Source organism: Danio aesculapii, chromosome 14 (genome assembly GCF_903798145.1).
Source record: "Danio aesculapii chromosome 14, fDanAes4.1, whole genome shotgun sequence".
In the NCBI taxonomy this organism is placed as follows: domain Eukaryota; kingdom Metazoa; phylum Chordata; class Actinopteri; order Cypriniformes; family Danionidae; genus Danio; species Danio aesculapii.
Window position 1 is genome coordinate 15,663,377 of NC_079448.1, and position 22,697 is coordinate 15,686,073.

At 38.1% G+C, this 22,697-nt stretch overlaps 2 protein-coding genes across 5 annotated transcripts in view; one reads left to right on the top strand and one right to left on the bottom strand.

Annotated features, from left to right (window-relative positions):
* si:zfos-2326c3.2 (misshapen-like kinase 1) overlaps nt 1–22,697 on the bottom strand; it is a 108,506-nt gene that overhangs the window by 79,492 nt on the left and 6,317 nt on the right. The gene's annotated exons all lie outside the window — the stretch shown is intronic.
* Nucleotides 11,830–16,790, top strand: LOC130241145 (uncharacterized). 3 transcript variants are annotated; one of them, XM_056472876.1, is made up of 2 exons: nt 11,830–13,021; nt 16,206–16,790. In XM_056472876.1, exon 1 carries the CDS (start codon nt 12,122–12,124, stop codon nt 13,016–13,018), a length of 897 nt encoding a protein of 298 aa, XP_056328851.1. In that variant the 5' UTR covers nt 11,830–12,121; the 3' UTR covers nt 13,019–13,021; nt 16,206–16,790. The 3 variants fall into 3 exon arrangements, with proteins under 3 accessions (XP_056328851.1, XP_056328852.1, XP_056328853.1); XM_056472877.1 differs by having other exon boundaries at nt 16,214–16,790; XM_056472878.1 differs by lacking the exon at nt 16,206–16,790 and having other exon boundaries at nt 11,830–12,828; nt 12,931–13,575.

The window sequence follows — 22,697 nt, forward strand, 5'->3', positions numbered from 1 at the left end:
CCAGTACTATGGTAGTATCGCGATACTATCAAAATACTAGCGGTGCCACTGTAGTTTGTAAACAGTAGTACCGTCATTAATGGTTTATCTACAATAGATAATGTTGCATGTGGAAAAGTCACTAAAATGCTCATACGCTTGTGCAACAATAGACCATTTTATTTTAATGGTCTGTGGAGCCTTTTAAGGTTGCGAAACTGTGTAAAATTTGCGCCTTTTATGGTAGCCTATTGCACGTTTTCTAATGCTTCAGTTCGAATGCACATCTGAATCGGTTCATTTCTGTTCCTGTTAATATGATTTAGTAGCTACAACTGCGACAATCTCTTAAAAAAATGACTAACAAAGTGAAATTTTGAATTACTTTTGATTGTAATCTGATAAGACTGCTAAAAAAAAAACAGATGAAAAACCCAAAACAGCAACAGTAAGCATTGAAACTATTTTTGAGCACTTCATATAGCCTAATTTTGTTGGGGGGAAAAAATGCTCTTTTTGTTATACATTTAATTTGGTATAATTTGTATCTTTATTTTAATGTATTTTTGTTGGTCAGTTCTCAACAAAATAAACAAAAAGAATGAATATATTTTGGATGAAGTGATGTGCAAATAATATATTTTGGCCTTAAGGGAATTATGAATTAAATTCAAGTAGGTTTACCATAACATAAAATATAGTATTTCTGACAATTTTCTGAATAACAGTTATGAATAACAGTATCGCAATACCACTTGATATCGTGATCACAGCAGCTACAATATACACAGATGTGATGTGACCTCTGTTTATACAGTTTATTGGCACCAGGGCTTGACATTAACACCCGCCAAATGCGGGTAGATTTCAGCGGTGACGGGTAAGACAGACACTCCCACTATCCACTTTGGCTGGATGAAAATAATTTTCCCGGATAACAATTCTTAAAAGCAGGGTTCGACAATAAGGATGGCCAACTGGTTTTCCTCCTTTCTTTTGCGTTAATATGGTTTAATCATCATGTTTTTACAATACAATAACATTGCTTTAATGGGGGACTCCCCATTTGTAGTTAACTGGTGATCTGGGACCTTCAGCCAGGACAGATTACTGTGCATATGTTTTGTTAAATAAAAAGTATATTATACAGCTATTTTGGTTGTCTTGACATTTAAAATTTGTGGCTAAGAAATAATCAAGTGTTTATGTTTGCTGTGGTCAGAAATAAATTTGGGAAAATAACGTGCAAATAAGTACGAATGGAAAAGAAAATTCCTAAATTGTTTTCCAATGGCTTAGATAGATGTAGTCATGCTAATTCTTGCTTTTGTAGAGTTGCATGACAACTGAACATTAAATAAAAAAATAATGATAAAATTAAATAAATAAAAAATCACAATTTAGCAAAAGATGCAACTGTCATGCACATCTTTTCAGGAAAACATGGCTCTGAGATGTAATGTAATGTGTATTCATATAGCGCATTTATCGTGTATGGCCATATACCCAAAGCGTTCCACAATCATGAGGGGGGTCAATCCACACCACCACCAGTGTGCAGCATCCACTTGAATGATGCGATGGCAGCCACAGGACAACGGCGCCAGTGCGCTCACCACACACCAGCTATAGGTGGAGTGGAGAGACAGTGATAGAGCAAATTCAGTGGATGGGGATGATTGGGAGGCCATAACGGGTCAGGGCCGATGGAGGGAATTTGGCCAGGACACCAGGGTTACACCCCTACTCTTTATGAGTAGTACCATGGGATTTTTAATGACCACAGAGAGTCAGGACCTCGGTTTAATGTCTCATCCGAAAGACAGCACCCACTGACAGTATGGTGTCCCCTTCATTTTAACTGGGGCATTAGGACTCAACAGACTACAGGTTGAGTGCCTCCTGCTGGCCTCACTAATACTATTTTCAAAAGTGGCCTAATTTTCCCATGTGGTCCTGACCAGGCTCAGCCCTGCTTAGCAGTAAAACTGCCAAAAAAAGTAAATGATGTGGCGTAAATAAAACAATTCTCACACATGCAATGCACTATACCTGAAATTCCCAAATTGACTTCTGGGGTGCTTAATTTATTCTCTTTTTTTATTGTAGCTTGCAGGGATTTCATTTAGTACTGCATTTTGAACTTTAAAGTAGTGGTTCTCAAAGTTATGGCAGTGTCCCATTTAATGAATTCACAACCCTCAAATCCAGCTCTCCGATGCCAAAAAAAGTAACTTTTTAAATGAATGACACTATTAAAAGTTGCTTTAAAATTAAAGACCTTCTATATAAAATGGCAGTTGTTTGACATATATTTTTTTTCTTGGTGATAAGACTTAAAAACATAAAACTAAAACAAAAAATTAGTTTAAATACTAACTTTTAAGTACTTATTTTTTAAAATACTAACTTAATTAAGGCTGGGCGATATAGCAAAAATGCAATTTCAATATTTATTTTCCACATTGAACGATAATGATATACATTTCGATATAAGTTGTTAAAGGGGTAGTCCACTACAATATCATATTTTAAACTTTAGTTCATCTGTAATGTAGCCGTTTGAGCATAAACAACATCTCTGAATCATTGGCTTCTACAGTGTTTGAGGACTACAAAAAATACATTCGGGTTAATGTTGTCATAAACCCTTCAGGTTACGCACATACACCCCATGCAAAGAAGGGCCGTGGCCAGAGGCGCTATAATGTTATAACAGAGACGCTTCCTAGTGATGTGAAGCTGATCTGCGAATAACAGCACATTATGTTAGCTGACCAATCAGAGCCTTTTGAGGGCAGGTCTTCAGAGGGACTAGGAAATATTTTCTACAAATGAAGCATGAGCACACATTGCACTGCACCCTATAAACACAACCAAGCCTTACAAATAAACTCTGGACCACCCCTTTAAAGGGCACATAGTTTACCCCATTTTTAAGATTTAATATTAATATTATGGTTCTTCTGAATGTGCCAGTTTACATTCAGTTCAAATCACAATTCAGTTTTAGGGGTGTGTTGCTTCACATGAAAATTAGTTTCGGTTTCCCGCCCAACGTAACAAGGGGGCAGAGCCAAGAGCTCCCCCGCATTGTGTTTGGCAACACACAGGCAGACAGAGAGAAGCAACATGAGTGAGAGGACCAGCATTCAGCTGTACATGTATGACTTAGACACAGACTGCAAAATAATTTGTGTCATTGTATAGTTTTACAGCCAACTGTGTTCCGAGCTTGTACACCCAGACTAATAACCACGCACACTAAATTAACTTTGACTGAGGCACCGGATGCGCCACTCAGAGCCATGATACGGCACACCAGACATGCACATCCGCATGTTATTTAAAATGAAACATTCAGATGGCGCTCTGTGGCACGGCAGAAATATAAAGTGTCCTGAGTGGTGGCTGGGCGCCGCGGACAGCTGCCAACTTGAATCACCGTTGTGTGTACCCTGATAGAAACCTATGTTTAGAATTTTTAATAAATGCATGGCGCGACTCTGCGCGTCGCCGAGCATTTCAGAGCGCTGCTTCAGGTGTGCGATCTGCAGGCAAGTTCGTTATTTTATTTCCAATGGAGGGACGCGCACATGAGGCACTTTCCAGCTGCACCTAGTTAAGATCACAGGGAGTTTCTGTGACCGTGAGAAATGCAAACGGCTGAAGTTTAAGGTAGACGCAATGAAAAGTACACATTTGCAAACCCACCTAAAGTTACAAACAATAATTCCGACTAGAGCGATCATGTGCTAAAATCACATCTAAAAATAGAGCAAGGGTGTTTCTTTGGTGACATCGCTTTAACTCACACGCTGAAAATGGCGGATGTGAAACAACAAACTGAGGATATGGCAACCTGTCAATCAATATTGGTGGGCAGGGAGACCGCACTCCTACATCAAGCTGCGGTCGATCTTAAAACCGCTACAATTGGTCCACTGTTTTTATGTTGTTAAATTGAAAAAAAAAAAAAAGGACTGGGTGTGTTTATATCCCCCCCAATATGACGGTATATACACTCTACCTGCACACATGTCTGTCCAAACCGTTTGAAAAGTAGATTTTTCACCATAGGTGCCCTTTAATGCTTTCAGATTTTAAAAGATTACCCCAACAATGACTTAAGCCACAAAAATTAGAGGGTCCATTAAATGGCATTAGACGGTGGCCGAAAATTCTATACATCTGTAATATCAATACACTTTTAGATTACCATTGTTGCACATTTCTGATGTGTGATTGGCTTTCAGATCAAAACAGAGTAAAAACGTCCAGAGCTTATCATTGTTATTGACAAATTTTAAATCGCAATTCGATATAAAATCATTTATTGGCCCAGGCCTAGCTGTAATATTATGACAAAAATCAGTGATTAGTGCGTGATGATTGAAGAATTAATTGATGAGAAAAACATTTATGGGCCAGATGAGCAGATCATTATTGTTGTGTCACACCATGTGAAGACACCATGGGCCGTTTCAGTAAGGAATATCAACCAACTCGGAGTTTAAACTTGAACTCTGAGTTGATTTACAGAGAGATTGAAAACTCAAAAGTTTTCGGTTTCAGAATAGCTGATCTGAGTTAGGTCAATCAACTTAGAGTAGACCAACTCAGAGTTAAGCGTGCACACCGCAACTATAAAAATGCATTATCAATGGAGTGCAGATATCATGAGTCACCATGACAACATCTGAAAAAAAGAGATCAGCATTTCTTTCTCCAGGTGAAATTGATGTGCTCATGCAGCAAATGACCATATATATTAAAAACAAAGCAACATGCATCGGTGAAACAGAGAAAGTTAGCGTGGGACAACATAGCTGCTCAAGTTAATGCGTAAGGTTAGATTTAGAGTATTTAAATATTTGAGTATAATAAAATTAGTAATTTAATGTGTGGCATTTATTAACTTTTTAATTGAAAAGGTGGGGAATTGGCCCCCCAATTTTGAAGTTAATTCAGATGTAATTGCATTAAATTACATTAGGCTAAATATGCATAGTTTCTACAACAAATTTGACAAAACAAGAACCTTAACTCAATGTTCAGTGGAAATGTTTGATCAGTTTAAGATAACATTTCTAAAATTAAGTTTTAAAAGATTTAAAGGTGCACTTGTGTGTCTGCCTTTATTATTGATCAAGTGGTAGAGGCTGATATGACATTTAGAACGTAAGCAGTACTAAAAATTGTTTTTAGTATAAGTAATAATCCCATTAATCTAGTTACAGTACATGTGCCTGTCGATGACAGTAAATTTAAGTTAATTATTATTTAAAAATGACAAGCAATTCTCGTAACTTTGTTCTTTGTGTGATTGAAATGTAGGCAATGTTTCCATCCAAATTAAATTTATGTGCAAAACCGGAACATCACATAAAAGACGTGCAAATAAAGCAGCGTTTCCATCCAACGAGTCAAAGCGAACAAAATCGACACATCCTGATTAACTGGCACCAAATATCAACAATAAAAATGGAATTTGCTGCGGTAGGAGAAGCTGTGTGAATCTTTATTTAATAAATGACTTTCACCTCAAAAGAGGATGCCGACACGCAATGAATGTCTTGTGGCGTTTGAAACCATGAGAAGCAGCATGCAGGCGCTCTTGACAGTTCTGGAGATCAATAATAATATGATAACACTAATGCTGAAATGGTTTCGGTGTTTTAAAATGGCCAAAACAACATTTCTCATGTTTTACAATGCATTCAGTCTGGTTTGTCCATTCACACACATTTTTTAAAATCACCACATCAACAAAATCACATGACCTTTTTTAAATTGAATACTTGAATTTGAAAACGTGTTTTCATCATGGTTCATAGTTAAAATAGTCATGAACTACACTGTTCCTATTTACTATGACCTTTTATGTGAAGCCGCTTTGACACAATCTACGTTGTATAAGCGCTATACAAATAAAGGTGAATTGAATTGAATTAAAAAGTTTATCCTACGAAGTTATGCGCATATGTTTTTATGCGCATTTTCAACATTTATGCGCATCTTGCCATTTCCATCCAACTATTTTTATGTGCTTCTCCAAAATGTGCATAAAAATAGGTGGCTGGAAATGTAAGGGTAAGGCAAGAAATACCACTTCGTCTTTAAAAAAAAGGGGAGGAGACTGACAGAAACTCAGAGTTTAGAGAATTAAACCTGCTCCTGACCAGGTTAGGTTCACAGAGTAAGTTAAATCAAGTAAAAGTTACCTCTCTTTTAGAAACAGGCTTGACTTACCCGGCTTTCTCGAGTTTGACAAACCTACCATTTTAAAAATGGAAAACCCAGAGTTTCTCTCATTTCAGGGTTAGCAAACTCTGAGTTTTCACTTAACCTCCTTTCTGAAACGGGACCCAGATTACATTTAGTGTTTGTGGAAACTACTCTTGGGCCACAAACTCCTTCAACACATGCTTGCAATATTTTCCATTTACAGAGCAGTTTGCAAATACAGTAGAAACTTAAACTATTGTCATTTATTCTTTCCCCCTCAAAATTAGTCAACATTGTAAATACTTCACACTATGCTGTTGAAAGGCAAATTATGTCACTTCCTCTGGATCACTCTTTTTGTTTTGCAATAGATGAAGCAAACAATACAGGCCACGATTAAAAATTATACATGATTAAAGATATACTATGTTTTCTAGATTTAATTATTTTAGTAGATACTACAAACAAACTGTAAACATTTTGAATTGTTGCTTTTTATATATAGTGATATCAAGATGAGAAAGTGCAAAATCCCTCAAAAAACAAAAACATTGGAACAACTGGAAGATGATGAGCAGTTTCTCCATCATTCTTACAAAACATGGTTTCAGCAACAGCTCACACCCTCCCGATTTACTAAGAAACACCAACACAGCTGTGTCTCAATGCTTCAGCTCTGATATTTATAGAAGTGAATGTCAGTTATGTCTTCAGCGAATATACGTAGACACATGGAACGAAATATAGCATATCTGCATTAGGTCTAGAAGTGTAAATATATGCTGTCAGACATGCTGCCGCCTATTATATCAATCAGCGAATGACAAACAAACAGAACAACTAACAGCTTTGTTGCAGAAAAATGACAAAGGAAATCAAATATACGTGTTTAGCAGGTTTTATCTGATTTAAAATTCATACATGGAAGTGGTTTTAGTCAGAAACCAAAAAAATCTGATCGTGAGATTTTTCTAAGTTCCTCAGTGCATCATGTGTCAGATGCGAAGAGAAAAATATAAATAATAAATATAGCTGCAAGAAGCAATTTTGGGGTTCATACATACAGTATGTGAACTTGGCCACTTTATTAAGTAAGTAAACCTTACTAGTACCGGGTTGGACCCCTTTTGCCATCAGAACTGCCTTAATCCTTTGTGGCATAGATTCAACAAGGTACTGGAAATTTTCCTCAGAGATTTTGGTCCATATTGACATGATAGCATCCCAAAGGTGCTCTATTGAATTGAGTTCTGGTGAATGTGGAAGCCATTTGAGTACAGTGAACTCCTTGTCATGTCCAAGAAACCAGTCTGAGATGATTCACATTTTATGACATGAGGTTATCCTGCTGAAGGTAGCCATCAGATGATGGGTACACTGTGGTCATAAAGAGATGGACATGGTCAACAACAATACTCAGGTAGGCTGTGGTGTTGAAATGATGCCCAGTTGGTACTAATTGGCCCAAAGAGTGTCAAGAAAATATCCCCCCACACCATTACACCACCACCACCAGCAGCCCGAACCGTTGAAACAAGGCAGGATGGATTCATGCTTTCATGTTGTTGATGCCAAATTCTGACCCTACTATCTGAATGTCGCTGCAGAATCGAGACTCATCAGAACAAGCAGCATTTTTCCAATATTCTATTGTCCAATTTGGTGAGCCTGTGCAAATTGTAGCCTCAGTTTCCTGTTCTTAGCTGACAGGAGTGGCACCCGATGTGGTCTTCTGCCTCAAGGTTGCACGTGTTGTGCATTCAAAGATGCTCTTCTGCAAACCTCTGTTGTAACCAGTGGTTATTTGAGTTAGTGTTGCCATTCTCCTCTGTCCTCTGAAATCAACAAGGTATTTGTGCCCAAAGAACTGCCATTCACTGAATACTTTCTCTTTTTTTTAATGTAAACCCTAAAGACGGTTGTGCGTGAAACTCCCAGTAGATCAGCAGTTTCTGAAATACTCAGACCAGCCCTTCTGGCACAACAAACAAAAAAAATATTCTGTGCAAACATTCAACTTTGCTGAAGAATTACAATGAAACTGAACATGTACAAACTAAATGGAAATATGTTCACAAAATTAACAATAAACAAACAAATCCATTTATGGAACTAATCTGAAAATGTAAATAAAAAAAAGATAAATATATTGTTCCATGTGTGGCCTACATGCTAAAACTTTAAACAATGTACACTGTAAAATATATAAACTATTAACATACAGCTGCGCCTTTAAGAAATGGATGATCAGACTGTGCTGCTATCCAGCACTGCGTGTCTCCAGGTTCCTCATGCTGTCATGCGGTTCGGTGGAAATGGATCGGGTCAGCACAGGTACAACTAAAAGCCAACCATGATGCAATTTACTGGATCTGTCAAAGTTTGGAAATCAGCACTCCAGCCCTGCGTGAGCTGCTGTGTCATGACTTGGACACACAAACTTTAAATCAAGAAGAGGAAACAGCCTCTTTAAGTACACAACTCACACTGTCTTAATGACATCATCCAGATATGTTTTTTTTGAAGGTCCATGCTGATATCTTGGAAAGCAGGGTGGCAGATAGCCGATGTTTAGCCGATTTGAATTTCATTTTAATGCATTATTACATTTAAATTAAATTTACATTGTATTATTTATTAATTACATTGTATTATGTGAGCATTACAACAATGAGAGCATTATTCTTTTTGTATCCTATTTAATTACTTTGTTTAAACAGTTCTGACTATTAGACAGATTTATATTAGACTCAGGTCCAGTTTACAGTAATATGTTTTAGTTTTAAAACACATAAGTTTTGCTACGGTTACGCCAGTCCAAACTACGCTGGCATTTTCAAGCGCCAAAAACGGAGTGTTTTGGAAGAGGCCGTTTTCATTTTAAACGCTGCTGATCAGTCTCAGTGTGGATGGGGAAGAACAGACATCTGAAAACGAAGGCATGGCTGCAGACATTTACCTATCTGATTGGGGCTTTTTCCTCAATATTAAGTAGCCTACACATAGTTCAGTCTTGCATCCTCTTCTTGTAAGTTCAGACTTCGCAAGTTTGATATGAAAAACAAACTCCTGAGGACATGTCGGGTAAATCTTCAAAGGGAGCAGTGTACTATAATCTCATTCCCATCACCCTGGCTACATTGTTTCACTTTCCTAACAATAAAATGAAAACATGATATAAGGAATCTGCCTATTTTCATTTTGATATTAGCAACTTAACAGACACCAAAAATGTTGAGGCGTCGAGTAGCTGCATATTTATATGACAGTCATCTTCACTGTATACATATTTATAACAAAACGGAGCCGATAACATCACTGCCTTTTTCATTAAAAATACAAAACATACCCTCTCTTTCACTGAATATCAGTTTTAGTAATCAATAATGGGCATTATAAAAGTATAACGTACAATAAGTTTATACATTATAGGAAATAAATGCAAGCAATCAGTCAACATGCACAATCACTGTCCGCGTTTACATTAATTAATATATATTAACCTAATTTATCTTTGAGCTCAGCCAAAACACATTACCTGAGAACCAGTAATAGATTTAAAAGACCAAATTCAAGGAATATGTCGTTAGATAAAGACCACAAAATGAATTAAATATCATGTTTAACAAATATAGTGAGATTAGATCCAGCGGTAGATACTTGATGTACTGTCTGACGTGCACAGCTCTCCTATGGATAGATGTGCTCAAAGCACGCTGCAGTGCATGTCAGTGTGTGTGTGTGTGTGTGTGTGTGTGTGTGTGTGTGTGTGTGTGTGTGTGTGTGTGTGTGTGTGTGTGTGTGTGTGTGGTCACGTTTACAAATTTCTGTTCTCTGAACTGCACATGGTGGAGTTCCACATGGTCACTCTCTGCTGTATGAGAATGATAGTGCGCGCCACTTCTGACAGGACACAGCAGCTAAAATATATGATGCGGTGCGACTTGTTTATAGTTTGTTGGTACGACTCGTGTGAGTGACGACTCCAGTGTTTTGAGCTGCTGTGATGTGAGCGGAGCGATCGCCTCTATCTAGCCTCTCATTCAACCTTCAGACCTCTCCTGGAAGATCCACGAGTCTTCCGCAAATTTATACCAGCTTCTTGATGCCCAAAAATTTGTTAAAATACCCAGAAATCATGGCAACAAGAGTGAATGAGCAAGAGAACAGATAGCGAGAGGCACAGTGATGGTCTAAGCATAAATTTCTTAGGTTAAATAATCAGAGCAGTAAAGACATCTCGAGTGCAAATCCAAATCTCTCCCTCTCTCATTGAGGGATCTGCTGTCAACAGTTGGAGACGAGCAAAATATTTGAATGGTCTTTCATGTATTTAGGCATTTTTACATATAACAACTGAAAGTTCAGTGTTTTTGACAATATTGCAAGTTCATTAAAAGCTGGCTGAAATTATTAGATAAATAAAACTTCAAATCTATTTATTTTTAGCATGAATATTTAATAATATACCTTCTTGTAATACACTCATTGCTATAAACAGTATTTTATAGGCCTGTTTCCTTTCAGTAAAGAAGTATTAGATTTATAGGTGTGCATTTTAACTTCTTATGCATCAAATGTGTGCACCAAACTTTTACTTGATTGAAACATGTTGAATTCTACCAAAAGAAAAGTTTCCAAATTGCATTGTTAGTCATTTTTATATCTGTGTTATATTATTTTCTGTGACAATTCATTCTGCTGTGGCGACCGCTGATAAATAAGGGCCTTGGCAATATATCTGGTGACCGATAAAAGAGGAACTACAAGGAAAACATTGAGAAGAGGGCAATCGGGTCAACAGCTCAGCATTTCAGCAGACTCTACATCATAAACCATTTTTAGCCCAAGAATACTAACCTTGACCTTATTGAAAGGCAAGACTTACCCATCAAAATAACTGAAAAATAAAGCTACTATTTTTATTTGCATTTTCAACTTAAGACCTTTAACATAACATTTTTGAACTATGTAAAAAACACTAGTTTACTTTAAAATTTTGAATTGAATTGAAGCAACCAAGAAAATCTGTGAAATAGCACTTGGATGACATTTAAAAGGGTGAAAATTTGGGTGGTAATGCACTGTGACTTTAGCAGTAATCAAATCATACAAAGTGAAAAAAATTAATAAAAAATAAATAAAAAGACTAGTAAGATTAGTACTACTCTAGCCAACAGTATATAACAGACATGCCCCAAAGTAGTGCCTGCGTGCCAATGTTGGCCCATGGTAACCTTTGATTTGGCCCACCATCCCATCTGAGAAGAGATTTAGAATGATGGGAAGGTTGGGGCAAATGCCTTGAACAAAGATCGTCGTTTATAATTTAATAATTGTTGAGCTAGTGAACAATAGCAAAAGCCAACTGAAATGAAATGTTTCAATTAAATGTAGTGCATCGATCAGATGTTTAAAAATCAGATGTAAAAACAAGAGAGAACAATGCACATGGCGGTGCAGCTTGACTCACCTGTATTCAGCAATGAGCACCATTGTGTTATAAATGTGTTTGTTTTTATTGTAAGAAGTCCATAATAAAATAAAAAAAGTAAAATTATTAATACAATTAAAAGCATTTTTTCTATTTATTTTTAACTATTAACGTCACTGCTTCGTCACTGCTTCGCTGCGTTTGTTTGGAGTTCGCTGCGTTTGTTTGGAGTTTAGATTCGCAATTTACATTTTTATCTTAAAATACTTCCTCATTCACTAAATATTTATCTCTCCTACTTGGGGTGAACAATCCCCTAACACACTCATACAAACAAATCTACTTTTAAACGTTCTGTTTCTCGAGCATCCGCTTGGTGTTTGTAGCTTTAGCCTGCTAGCACCGCTGGTCAGCTAAAGCTACCAACCCCTTTCACACATTTATTTTCTCACTTTCTGGCTTTGCTCTTCACCTTGTACAATGTCGCTTGCGTGTCTGTCCTTGAGTGCAGGAGAGGCATCGATGGAGGCGCTGGAGCTGGAGCTGGAAGCGGTGGAGTCCCAGATTCGCTCGCTGGAGACGAAGCGAGAGGGCATCAGGGCTCTGCTCTTAACCCGTACTCGCTCGTCTGAGGTAAGTGTCCGATACAACGACAATCTCCCAGTTTCTTCAACCCCGCGTGTTTCTCTGTCCAGGCCCAGCGCACCGAGGACGCGGTGCACCCAGGCGTCGTTCACGCCGACTCCCGGCTACCACGGCCCCTGGGTGCAACCGCGTAAGGTGCTTGCCAGGTCCCGGGGCAGAACGTCTCCTCCTCCGGTGTTCGAGATCCCCACGGAGAACCGCTTCGCCCCTCTCCGCGAGACGGGTCGCGATGTTGCCATCATTGGCGACTCAATCGTCCGCCACGTCCGCTCCACTTCCTCCAAAGGTAACAAAGTACGCACTTTCTGCTTCCCTGGTGCCCGAGTTAAGAATATTTCTGCACAGATACCTACTATCCTGAGCGCTGCCGAGAGCCTCGGTGCCGCCGTCCTCCACGTGGGGACGAACGACACCGGGCTCCGGCAGACGGAGATCCTGAAGAAGGACTTCAGGAGCCTGATCGAGACGGTTCGACGCACTTCGCCCGCCACGCAGATCATCGTTTCTGGACCGCTTCCTACCTACCGCCGAGGAAATGAAAGGTTCAGTAGACTTTTTGCTCTGAATGAATGGCTATTAACATGGTGTGAAGAACAGAAATTGCTCTTTGCCAATAACTGGAATCTTTTCTGGGAGCGTCCTAGGCTTTTCCGCGCTGACGGGCTGCACCCCAGTCGAGCTGGAGCTGAACTCCTGTCGGACAACATCACCAGAATACTTCGCTCTATCTGACTAGTAAGTAAAAATTCACAAAACTCACAAATTAGCCACACAGACTCCTATTCGTCCCACAAAAATAACAGTAATGCATACCTAACTAACCACATAGAGACTGTGTCTGTTCCTCGTATTATTAGATCAAGAAACAAACGTACTGTGTGCTCCAAAAATAATCTATTAAGAATTAAACCAGAAAAAACACGAAAAAGTGAAAATACAAATTTCATGAAGCTTGGTCTCCTAAACATCAGGTCACTAGCACCTAAAGCACTTATCATAAATGAAATAATAACAGATAACAATCTTAATGCACTCTGTCTCACTGAAACCTGGCTGAAACAAAATGACTATATTAGTTTAAATGAGGCAACTCCTCCAGGATTCTTATATAAACATGAGGCTCGTCAAACTGGTCGTGGTGGTGGAGTTGCGTCAATCTTTAGTGATATTCTTAATGTTAATCAGAGAAACGGACTTATGTTTAGCTCCTTTGAAGTACTAGCGCTTAATGTTGTCCTTCCAAACACTATGCAAAAACCTATGTTATCTCTCGCTCTAATCTCCATATATAGACCTCCAGGACCCTATGCCAATTTTCTAAAAGAGTTTTCTGATTTTATCTCTGACTTACTAGTTAAAACTGATAAAATACTAATTGTAGGAGACTTTAACATCCACATAGATGACGCTAACGACACGTTAGGGCTCGCGTTTACGGACTTGCTGGTCTCACTAGGAATAAAGCAAAATGTTATTGGTCCAACTCATCGCCTAAAGCATACACTAGATCTAATTCTGTCTTATGGAATTGAGGTCACTGATGTAGACATTATACCACAAAGTGATGATATTACAGACCACTACCTCTTACTATATAAGCTGTGTTTACCTGAAATTAGCAGATCCGCTCCGATATATCGTCCTAGTAGAACTATTGTTCCATCCACTAAAGATGAATTTATAAATAACTTACCTGATCTTTCTCTACTTCGAAATGCACCCGCAAACGCAAATGACCTTGATGTAGTAACCAGCAGTATGGATGCCATCTTTACTAGCACTTTAAATACTGTGGCACCCATCAAACTAAAAAAGACTAGAGAGAATAAAACTACACCGTGGTATAATAGTCATACCCGCGCTCTCAAAACAGCAACCCGTGCCCTGGAACGTAAATGGAAAAAAACTAATTTAGAAGTCTTTAGAATTGCATACAAAGACAGTATGTCCAGCTATAGGAGGGCTTTAAAATCTGCCAGGGCTGAGCACCTCCGCAAACTGATAGAAAATAATCAAAACAATCCTAGATTCTTATTTAACACCATCGCTAAATTAACAAATAATCGGTCATCTTTGGAACAAAACGTTCCACCGCAAATTAGTAGTGATGACTTCATGAATTTTTTCAGTGATAAAATAGAAGGCTTTAGACAGAAAATAGGAGATATTAAACTTTCTGCACCGCCTTATACTTCAGATCCAGTAAACACGCCTCTGAATCTAAATAACCTACAGTGCTTTAAAATCATACAACAGGAAGAGCTAGACAAAATTATAAATAGCTCTAAATCAGCTACGTGTATATTGGACCCAATTCCAACAAAGTTACTGAAAGAATTGCTACCTGTTATAGGAGAACCTCTTCTTAACATTATCAACTCTTCTTTATCTTTAGGCCATGTTCCAAATCCCTACAAGTTAGCTGTTATTAAACCTATTATTAAGAAACCACAACTGGAACCCAGCAACTTAGCTAATTATAGGCCTATTTCAAACCTTCCATTTATATCTAAAATACTAGAAAAAGTTGTTTCTGCTCAATTATGCTCCTTTCTGCAGACCAACAATGTTTTTGAAGTGTTTCAGTCAGGTTTCAGAGCTCATCACAGTACAGAAACTGCATTAGTGAAAATAACCAACGATTTACTCTTAGCTGCTGACCAAGGGTGCATCTCGCTATTAGTTCTACTCGATCTTAGTGCGGCATTTGACACCATTGACCATGGTATCCTTATTAATCGCTTAAAGTCTACAGGTGTCCAAGGACATGCCCTACAATGGTTTAAGTCATACTTATCTGACCGTTACCAGTTTGTAAATATAAATGGACAGCCTTCACAAATCAGCCCAGTAAAATACGGGGTGCCTCAAGGATCAGTTTTAGGCCCTTTACTGTTTACAATATACATGCTACCCCTGGGAGACATTATTAGAAGACATGGGATCAGCTTTCACTGCTATGCAGATGATACTCAATTATATATTTCAACTAAACCTGACGAGACGTCTAATCTGTCCAAGCTAACTGAGTGTATTAAAGATGTTAAAGACTGGATGACCAACAATTATCTTCTCTTAAACTCAGACAAAACAGAATTATTACTTATTGGGCCTAAATCCTGTACACAGCAGATCTCACAACTCGATCTACAATTAGAGGGATACAAAGTTAGCGTTAGTTCTACTATAAAAGATCTGGGTGTCATATTAGACAGCAATTTAACTTTTAAAAATCATATTTCCCATGTCACAAAAACTGCTTTCTTTCATCTGAGAAATATAGCTAAGTTACGAAGTATGCTATCCATCTCAGATGCAGAAAAGCTAGTCCATGCTTTTATGACTTCTAGGCTGGACTACTGTAATGCTCTGTTTGCTGGCTGCCCAGCATCCTCTATTAACAAACTTCAATTAGTACAAAATGCAGCTGCCAGAGTTCTAACCAGGTCTAGAAAATTTGATCACATCACCCCAATTTTATCCTCCTTACACTGGCTGCCTGTTAAGTTTCGTATTGAATTTAAAATATTGCTTCTTACATATAAAGCTCTAAATAATCTAGCTCCTGCTTATCTAACCAATCTTCTGTCTCGCTACAATCCAACTCGCTCTTTAAGATCTCAAAACTCAGGACTTCTGGTAGTACCTCGAATAGCAAAGTCGAGTAAAGGAGGTCGAGCCTTCTCATTTATAGCTCCTAAACTCTGGAATAGCCTTCCTGATAACGTCCGAGGCTCAGACACACTCTCCCAATTCAAAACTAGATTAAAGACCTATCTGTTCAGTAAAGCATACACTTAGTGCACCACTTAGGGGGCTTCCACACAGGTTATGCATCTTGCTGATATACACTGTGAACATCAGCTACGCTAATTATTTTCTTTATTCTCCATTTCCACCTGGGGATACTCTTCCCGAGGCCCTCAGACTATGCAGAGTCACTGATTCGATCCAAGACCAACGACGAGATGATCCCAAGGTTTCCATATCCTGGACCTGGCCGAATCCTGAACAACTACTGCGATGGTCATGGAAGAGTGGAGAACATGAGACTGTTTCCTATGACGCTCCAGAGACAGACGAGTCTTCGCTGAGGCCAGCTTCCAGCCTCCGCCACTGAGACTGCAGCTCTGCACAAGACGTTTGGCCAGCGGAGAAATTAAAATGGTCGTGCCCAACTGAGCCTGGTTTCTCTCAAGGTTTTTTTTTTTCTTCACTTCCGCCTTTAGTGAAGTTTTTTTTTCCCTCTCCGCTGTCGCCACTGGCTTGCATGGTTCAGGATCTGTAGAGCCGCGCATCGTTGGATTTGCTCTTCAGTGTTTGGACTCTCAGTAGTGATTATTAAACCACACTGAACTGAGCTAAACTGAACTGAACTTAAACACTACAAACTTAACTACACTGTTCCTATTTACTGTGACCTTTTATGTGAAGCTGCTTTGACACAATCTACATTGTATAAGCGCTATACAAATAAAGGTGAATTGAATTGAATTGAATTGAATTGAATTAATACATCAGAAAATTACCATTGCAGCTTTAATGATATATTTACATTCGGACCACCACCCTCAATCAAGTTTGGTTTTTGGCACTTCATAAGCAAAAGTTTGGGCACTTCTGCTATATAACATTGATTGACACAACAGTTGTCTGGTTCTTGAATCTGATTGGTTGACAGCCGTGCAATATCCTGCCAGTAACAGCACTCGTACCGCCTCTTCACCCTTCACCTTTGGCCCACATACAGCAACAAGCAGAGGACACTACAGTTTGACAAATATTCCTGCTGTTGGGCAACATAATGTACTTTTCAGGCTTAATTAGTCAAGAATGTAGTTGTTTAGATTGCAACTATGCAGTTAATTTATAAGCATAGTGCCTATTTTAAAAATTTTAAATTTCTGAGACCATTAGCTTGCCATACTGCGCAGACCAAAGACGGCTGACGTTGTCTATCCACAAGATGGCAACAGGACAGCATAATAAGCCCTGGGAAGATTCAAATCATTATTAAACTGGTAAGTGATATTCTAAGTGGATCTCTCTCTTTTGTATGTTGTGGTGCTGTATTTATACCATAGTAATTGTAGTATATTGAGTCTGAGATGGGACTCACATATCAGGAATGGGTGTTGTGTTGGCAGAAAGAAAGAAGAAATGCTAACTTCTTTAGTGTTTTTCCTTATCGCAAACACAACCGCAATCTGGTAGTTATTGCGCTGCTTTTTTCAGGGTTAATTATAGTCATATCCCAGACAAATACTGTAGACTGTAATACTGTAAGGAGATATCTTTGTAGATTGGGATTTCAGGTCACATTCAGCCTTGTAATCTTAAAATGTGAGCAAAATTACCTGTTTTGTCATCATTTTAGACATTACGCTATAGAATCATTAGCCGCATTTCCACTGTCGGGCCAGTGCGAGCCAGGGCTTTTATCGGGCCGGGCCAATTGCCCAGGAGGTTGAGTAGTGAGGACAAAATGTTGCGTTTCCACTGTCTGGCTAGTAACACGCAGCGTATCACGCAAACCCTGCCTTCAGAACGTCCCCCGAATCAAACGTCACACAACCTGCTCACTTCAGCAGGAATTAGGCAGATAAAGCACGCAATCGCATCATCACGAAACAATTAAAATGAAGACAACCGAAATTAACAAATGACATGTTACTGTACAGCATTACATTATATGTCTATACAGTACGCGCAGGCCTATGTATCTTCATTCATTATATTTGTTTATTCACCGACCGACTGTTGGCATCGAGTGGTCTCTCCACTAACGGAGGAGTGAGTGCATCCATCCATAATATAAAACCACAGAAATTCTCAGGTAATAACTCGGTGTGAAATGTATTTTAAAACATCCTCGTTTTGATAGACGTCGTCAAACATTCAGCCCAAATGCTCCGGAGAAACCTAAAACATATCCCTAGGCTATGTGACACTTAATAGGTAATTCCCCTTTATTTAAGAGAATAATTTAAGGATGTTGCATATTATTCGGTTATCTTAAGTAAAGGAAAGTGTTAAGTGTTTCAGCACATAAAAGCAAGTAATAAAATATAACCTATATTTCGTTATTCACTAATAAAGCGCTACATTTAAAATTTCATTTTTAAATCATATTAAAAACATAAACACTTGTTTGAGGACATAGAACACATTCTCTATTTGTAGTTTTCCCCAATAAGTTTTTCTTTCTCTTCTCATACTAAAACACTGTAATATTATTCATATTTTGCAGTTGGATCAAGAAAAATATAAACACATACATTAATCATGATGCATTTTCTGTGCTTCTTCTTGTCATTTTCAAGATCTACCAATATCACGATTGGCAACCACTGCTCTACATATTATTATATTACTAGAGTTTCCCATGGCTGCTGGAAGAAGCCCAACTGAATGCTGAGTGTTAAAACTTTGGTGCAAAACTCCTGTCATGTTTTGCCCACTGGAAGTGCAAAACAAAAATGAAGCAGAGGTTGATGTATTCACGTTAGTTCTGAGATCATGTTAGCAGGTTTGAGATGATATTTCTGTCTGAGGGGATTTCCTCGCGTTCTCCAGGAAGCCTGTGAAGCGCACATTGTATTAAATGGCTGGGACGTAAACAGGAAGTGCTGTCGAAAAAAGGTTACAACTGGATTACACTAGAGACAAAGCATTTCTCCAATAAATCCTTTAAAAAAGTTGTTGGAAATTTGTCAAAATGATTCCACATTAGATCTCAGTAGGAACTATGGTAGAAAAAGGGAACTTTAAAGTTTGCTTGAAAACAATACTGCATGTTGTTTATTGCTGTGTTTTGTCTTTTACTGGAATTGATTGCTGTAAGAAGGATGAGGAATTAAAACCTAATAATACTCAAGATTTTTGTTATTTTAATGGCAGTACTATATTAGAACAGAACTAAAGATCTCAACATCTACACCAGAGTGCATTTTTTATTTACTTTTTTAATTCAATTTCAGCAATTCCATAACAGTCTCTTCATGATCCAAAATTATGATGCTTTAAAATGCATTTTACACTAAAAAACTAAAATGCAGAAATTATTGTGTGGTTAAATCACGACTGCTTTATACTAGGGCTGTGCGATTTGGGGAAAATATCTAACTGCATTTTTTTTTTTTTTTGACAGATATTGCAATTTCGATTTGATGTGCAATTTAATTTTGTACTCAAGCGTCAGCTCAATATTCAAGCGTCTAGCTCAATATTCCAACATCTTCGACCCACAAAAACAGTGAAGACCCGGTTTTAATTTGGAAATGCTGGGGTTTCATTTCAGTAAAGACAGTGGCTGCATTCGAAATTGCATACTTCTATACTACACTACCTGACAAAAGTGTTGTAGTCGATCCCAAATGTAAGAGCAACAAATAATAACTTGACTTCTAGTTGATCATTTGGAAAAGTGGCGAAGTCATCACAAATACTGTAGAAGACCTTTTGGAACTCGCATGGTCCCAAGATTCTCAGAGAAATCAGTCAAGTTTGGTGAAGGAAAAATCATGGTTTGGGGTTACATTCAGTATGGGAGCGTGAGAGATCTGCAGAGTGGATAGCAACATCAACAGACTGAGGTATCAAGACATTTGTGCGGTCCATTACATTACAAACCACAGGAGAGGGCAAATTCTTGAGCACGTTAGCGCTCCTTCTCATACTTCAGCCACCACATTAAAGTTCCTGAAAGCAAAGAAGGTCAAGGTGCTCCAGGATTGGCCAGCCCAGTCACCAGGCATGAACTGTATTGAGCATGTCTAGGGTAAGATGAAGGAGGAGGTATTGAAGATGAATCCAAAGAATCTTGATGAACTCTGGGAGTCTTGCAAGAATGCTTCCAAATAAGTTATTTGAGTCATTGCAGAGATGTATGGACGCAGTTTTTCAAAAACTAATGAGAGTCATACACAATATTAATTCTTTTTCCACTGCACCATGACTTTATATTCTTTACTGTACATTATTTTGTTAAGTGACAAGACTTTTGTCTAAGCAAAGTCGGACTTTACTGTCCTAATTAAATAATTAAAAATCAAAGCATGATCATATTTTATTTTGGTAAAATAAGCGTAATCATATAGAAGTCATATAAGCCACTTCTGATACAAAATAAACAACTAGAAGTTAAGTTATTATATGTTGTTCCTAAAACTTGGATAGAAGACAAGACTTTTGTCAGGTAGTGTATATAGTATGCTAAAAACAGTTTGCAAGTCGAGTATGTCCGAATTCATAGTTTTCGAAAAACAGTAGGCGAGAAGTACCCGGATGACCTATACTTCCAGCAAGATTCTGAAGTGCACATCCAATGGACGTAACTCCATAAAGCATTGCAACGAACATGGGTAGGTCACATGCTCATGACTAATGGTGGTTGTATATTATGTCCGATTCATACTATATAAAATGTACTTTTCTAACAGTCATGAAGTACATTTTTATTCAAATGTAGTACCTACTAGAGTAGTAGGTAAATTCGAACGCAGCCAGTCTGAAATGAGACTTTTGAAAATAGAGGTGTGGCTATCCACAATCCATCTCTGATTGGTCTTTTGGTTCCCCTCAAATGACCGTTTTGCTATGGGTAGATGCAAAGTACGGAAGCCGGTAAATTATGTTCATACCCAGTGTGTGTGAATGGTCAAGTATTACGTGTTTTTCACTGTATAGTATAATTCACTGTACAGAGTGGTTGTTTTTTCTCAAACACTGTAAGAAACTACAATTTAGATGAGTGTTTTCATTCTAAAACAGTTTAAAAAATATATATTTAAAAAAATGTAAATACCCCATTGTGTGTAAAATGTCTAATAAATGTGGTGTTAATAAGCGATGTCCCTTTAAAAGTACTCTTCCAGTAGCATGGTATAACTTAAAAAATTTTGTTGAATAAGCCAAAATGTAGTCGCACCCACCAATTTTGAGCACTGTTACTACAAGTTTTATAATAACAGATTTATTGCATTTGAAATCAACACTAAATAAAACTAAGAAAAAAATTCATGTGCACACAGGCCCTAAGCGCACTGCTTGACATGAATGAATTTATGTTAATGATAATAACTGTGCTGTTCTCACGGGTGCTGTCTGATATTGCACAAAAGTGTTTTGACATATAACTTATTATTTGCATACGTCATCTTAATAGCAATTTCGAACTTTTTATGAGTTGCATCTTCGTGAATGCTAGCCCTTTTGCAATTGTGTACACGGTTACATTTTAAACGTAGCTGCCACTTACACGGCTGACAGCATCCTGACGATTAAATGGAGGATTTAACGCAAACATTGTGTAGATTTAGTGGCAACGTTGTAACAAACTCCTTTATAGTGAATGGCGAATGCTTTAACCATTTACATAGCTGACTGTAACCCAATGGACGTCTTTTATCCGCTCTTCAAAACAGTGTAAAAGGTGGATTAACATTCACCACATGATCACTAATCAGATGTAACTTAATGTATTTTCTAATACAAAATCTGTCAGTAGTTTTCATTCTCTCATCTTTAGCGCTTTACATTTTCGCATCTGTCCTTCCCTGTCAACCTAATGCAGAAGGCATTGACTGAGTGATTCCCAGCTGATACTAACCAATCCATTCTCGTTCAGTTCTAGCGCAGTGGGCCAATCAGAAGAGGTTGAAGGTGGGGCAAGCATTGCAGGCTTTGTTTACTGCAGCAAATTGACATGACAACTACTTTAAACCATTCCTGAGTGCTGCGTTTCGCATTTCAGGTGATAAGATGCATAATGCGTGAATGTCTCATAAATCATTGAACATTTTGCAGTAAAAACCAGACGCATGGCATTAATTTTATGCATTCACACAAATGCTCCCAAAATATATTTTGAGGTCGCACAGATAAAATTTTGGGCGCATATGCGACCAAAACGGTCACAATTTCGACCCCTGTTTTAGTCTTATGTCTGAAAAAAAAGCTAATTCACTCCAAAGTCTCTTTACGGCAAGTCATTGCACTCGGCGGCCATCTTTGAAACGCCTCTCGGGCATTGAGCTCGGGTATTCTGTCTGAATGGAGAAACATCAAAAACTCCAAAATTCTCCAAGCTTACAATTACATTACATACACTGTATATGGAATCACCAATAAAAACACAAAACTAAAATGCTTTTGTTTTCAAGTATTGTTGGTTCATTTAAAAGTACAGATTTCAAACATTTCAAACATCAACATTTACATGGTAAAAGTATATTACGTTTGACAGTGAAGCAAGTGTTCGCTGAGATTCTAGTGTGTTTGTTGACCACAAAAACTGTCGTAAAAGCACATGTCTGATTAGAGCTTCTCTCCCAGAGAAACGTCAGTCTATATCGATCGATGATTGGCTTCTGTACTAGTAGGGGGTGCTTCATTCGCCATATTGACAGTT